Here is a 2,369-nt window from a genome sequence, read left to right on the forward strand (position 1 = left end):
TTTCAAAAACTCAAAATTCAAAATTGCTAAAACATATTAAATATTGCCCTTGTTTCAAAGAAATCATCCACGGATTTATCCTCTACTTATTTTAAAATATATGGTTGTTTGAAGTTTAAGAATGAAAATAAATTACATGTACTAGTGTGCAGGAGAGAGAACTAGTAGTTGGGAGAGAGGAATGGAGTGCATCCACCTAGCATAGTACGCCCTCCGTCTCATAATATAAGAGCGTTGTCAAAAACGCTCTTATATTATGGGACGGAGGGAGTACTTTGCAGTAGCATTTGTTGCCAGATGACTTTAAAAGTTTAAATACTCAAGGCATTGGTGCACGAATCTCTAACAAAGATGGAAGGCTCTCCCATGCATGGTAGAATCACTTTTCTCATAAATTAGCATATGACAAGCAAAACATTTACTAGTCATTAATCAGCAAACATGAACTGAAAACTTCAAATGGTGTAAACGATCAAAGTATGCAGCATACACGAGGTTTCCACCAATAAGTAGTAGTTCTCCACCGGGAAATATAAGCCTGGAATCATCAGATTTTACGACTAAAGAACGTTGAGCAAGTAAGGGTGCTATGGCATATGTAGAGTTGCCACAATCGCCGGCATCTGCAATGATGTCAAATGAAAGTTCGTCTTTTCCATCAAGATGATCGTATAAAAGGTCGCCGCTCTTAGATTCGTCTGGACCTTTGTTCATAGCAGCCTGGTTGGGTTAGAAAAGAAATATCAATGTTTTAACAGAACAATAGGCTCAACCAGTGAAAGCAATTTAGAGCACAAGACTGAAATTCTAGGAAGAAGGGTATTCTGAGACAAGGAAAGACTGCAAGGAAGCAAAAAACTAGACCAAAATGAGGAATCAAGCCTTTAAATCACAGGCATGTACCTGCATCATACGCATGTCAAATCGACCAACAAAAAGTGTGACTGATATCATGAGGTTGAAAACAGTTTTAAGCAAATCTGTTGAGGTCCTGCAGAATATATCGACAAATAGTCAGCCATTTTTACAAGATCAAGTGGATAATAAGAGCTTAAAATCAAGAACATACGCAGAATACTGACGAACCGTGTCCTCAAAATCAGATTTCAACAGTTTCTTCAGATTCTCATACTCCGAAATTGGTAAAGGATGAGTTAGAGCCCATCTGTACAACAATTCAAGGAAACAAGGAGAATGAATGAGTCAGTTATATTGGGCATCTTTTTCTGGCCTATTTTCTTATCTGCTAGACAAATATGTGAAAAAAGACAAACAAAGTGGTCATCATCATGTCCAACTCTTCAGTACCCTAGTAATAATGACCTGAGGATATCTTACTCAGTCGCACCATGTTATTCACTAAAGCATATTCATGTGACATATAGGTAATAAACTTAATGCAACACCTTTTAGATTTTTCCCAAGGCTCGCCAACAACCATTGGCACATTATTAAGGGGCCATGGATGTTGAAAACCATATTATAGTTCTGCTTAGATGAAACCATGACGAACATATTGCATTTCCTTTTCATCATCATAAGTTCCCTCTTAAGATGACAGAATGCAAACTAATCTGTTGACTTGTTTATAATACATAAAAAATAAATCTTATCTACCAGATGAATGTGTTCAGGCAGTAGACATACCCAGTTGACCACTCCACGACATAATTAGCCATGCAAAGTCCAATGAATATAGCCCAGAAAGAGTAGACAGGTGAAATGATGTTGGAGTGTTCGGATCCATTGGAAGCTAATTGGAGCAAACATACCAAGATAAAAATAGAACAGTAAATAAACAGAAGAGATATGCAAGCACGAACAGAAGGTGGGTAATCACTGGCAGAGCGAACCGGAGCAAACCAGGATGGGCAAATCTGGTCATTAAACTTATGCATACGCAATAGCTTTGAAATCAGTGTATTGTCCTCATTTTGCTTTCTCCACAGAGAAAATGCAACCCAGTTAGCAGTTCTACGATCAATGGATTTGTCCCTCGAAAGAGTTCTGCTACCACAGTGACTGTAGAACACGCAGCAAGCTGTACTTATCACCTGTGATGTTACAGAAATGCAAATCTTAGAAAATTCAGAAGTATCTAAAGAAGATGAACGTAATACCTGAATCAATGTATGCAAAAAAACTTACTGCACAATTTTGGATTATAGTAAGCATCACTTGCTGTTTCTCTGCTATGCGAGAAACAAGACCCAAATACCAGAGTCCAAGAAATATGACGCGGAAGATGATAAAGAAAACTAGAGAGGAAACATAAATAGCGAGGAGCAGGGAATGATTCATCATCAAATCCAACCCCATTGACTGAAAACTAGGGAGATGGTATAATGCTGCCAAGAATATCCATGCAA

The 2,369-nt window shown here is 37.9% G+C and overlaps 1 protein-coding gene across 9 annotated transcripts; it reads right to left on the bottom strand.

Annotated features, from left to right (window-relative positions):
• Positions 1–371: 371 nt before the first annotated feature.
• Positions 372–2,363, bottom strand: LOC123177207 (uncharacterized). Of its 9 annotated transcripts, none has more exons than XR_006488823.1 (6): positions 2,149–2,363; positions 1,864–2,054; positions 1,648–1,753; positions 1,070–1,165; positions 904–991; positions 372–720 (listed from the first exon to the last, which is right to left on the bottom strand). XR_006488823.1 is itself a non-coding variant. In XM_044591085.1 (5 exons), exons 1-5 carry the CDS (start codon positions 1,883–1,885, stop codon positions 433–435), a joined length of 600 nt encoding a protein of 199 aa, XP_044447020.1. In that variant the 5' UTR covers positions 1,886–2,003; the 3' UTR covers positions 372–432. The 9 variants fall into 9 exon arrangements, 2 of the variants coding, with proteins under 2 accessions (XP_044447020.1, XP_044447022.1); XR_006488821.1 differs by having other exon boundaries at positions 1,087–1,165; positions 1,854–2,054; XR_006488822.1 differs by having other exon boundaries at positions 865–991; positions 1,087–1,165; positions 1,854–2,054.
• Between the last annotated feature and the right edge of the window lie 6 nt (positions 2,364–2,369).

The sequence above is a fragment of the Triticum aestivum genome, unplaced genomic scaffold, assembly GCF_018294505.1.
Source record: "Triticum aestivum cultivar Chinese Spring unplaced genomic scaffold, IWGSC CS RefSeq v2.1 scaffold19724, whole genome shotgun sequence".
NCBI classification, from domain to species: Eukaryota; Viridiplantae; Streptophyta; class Magnoliopsida; order Poales; family Poaceae; genus Triticum; species Triticum aestivum.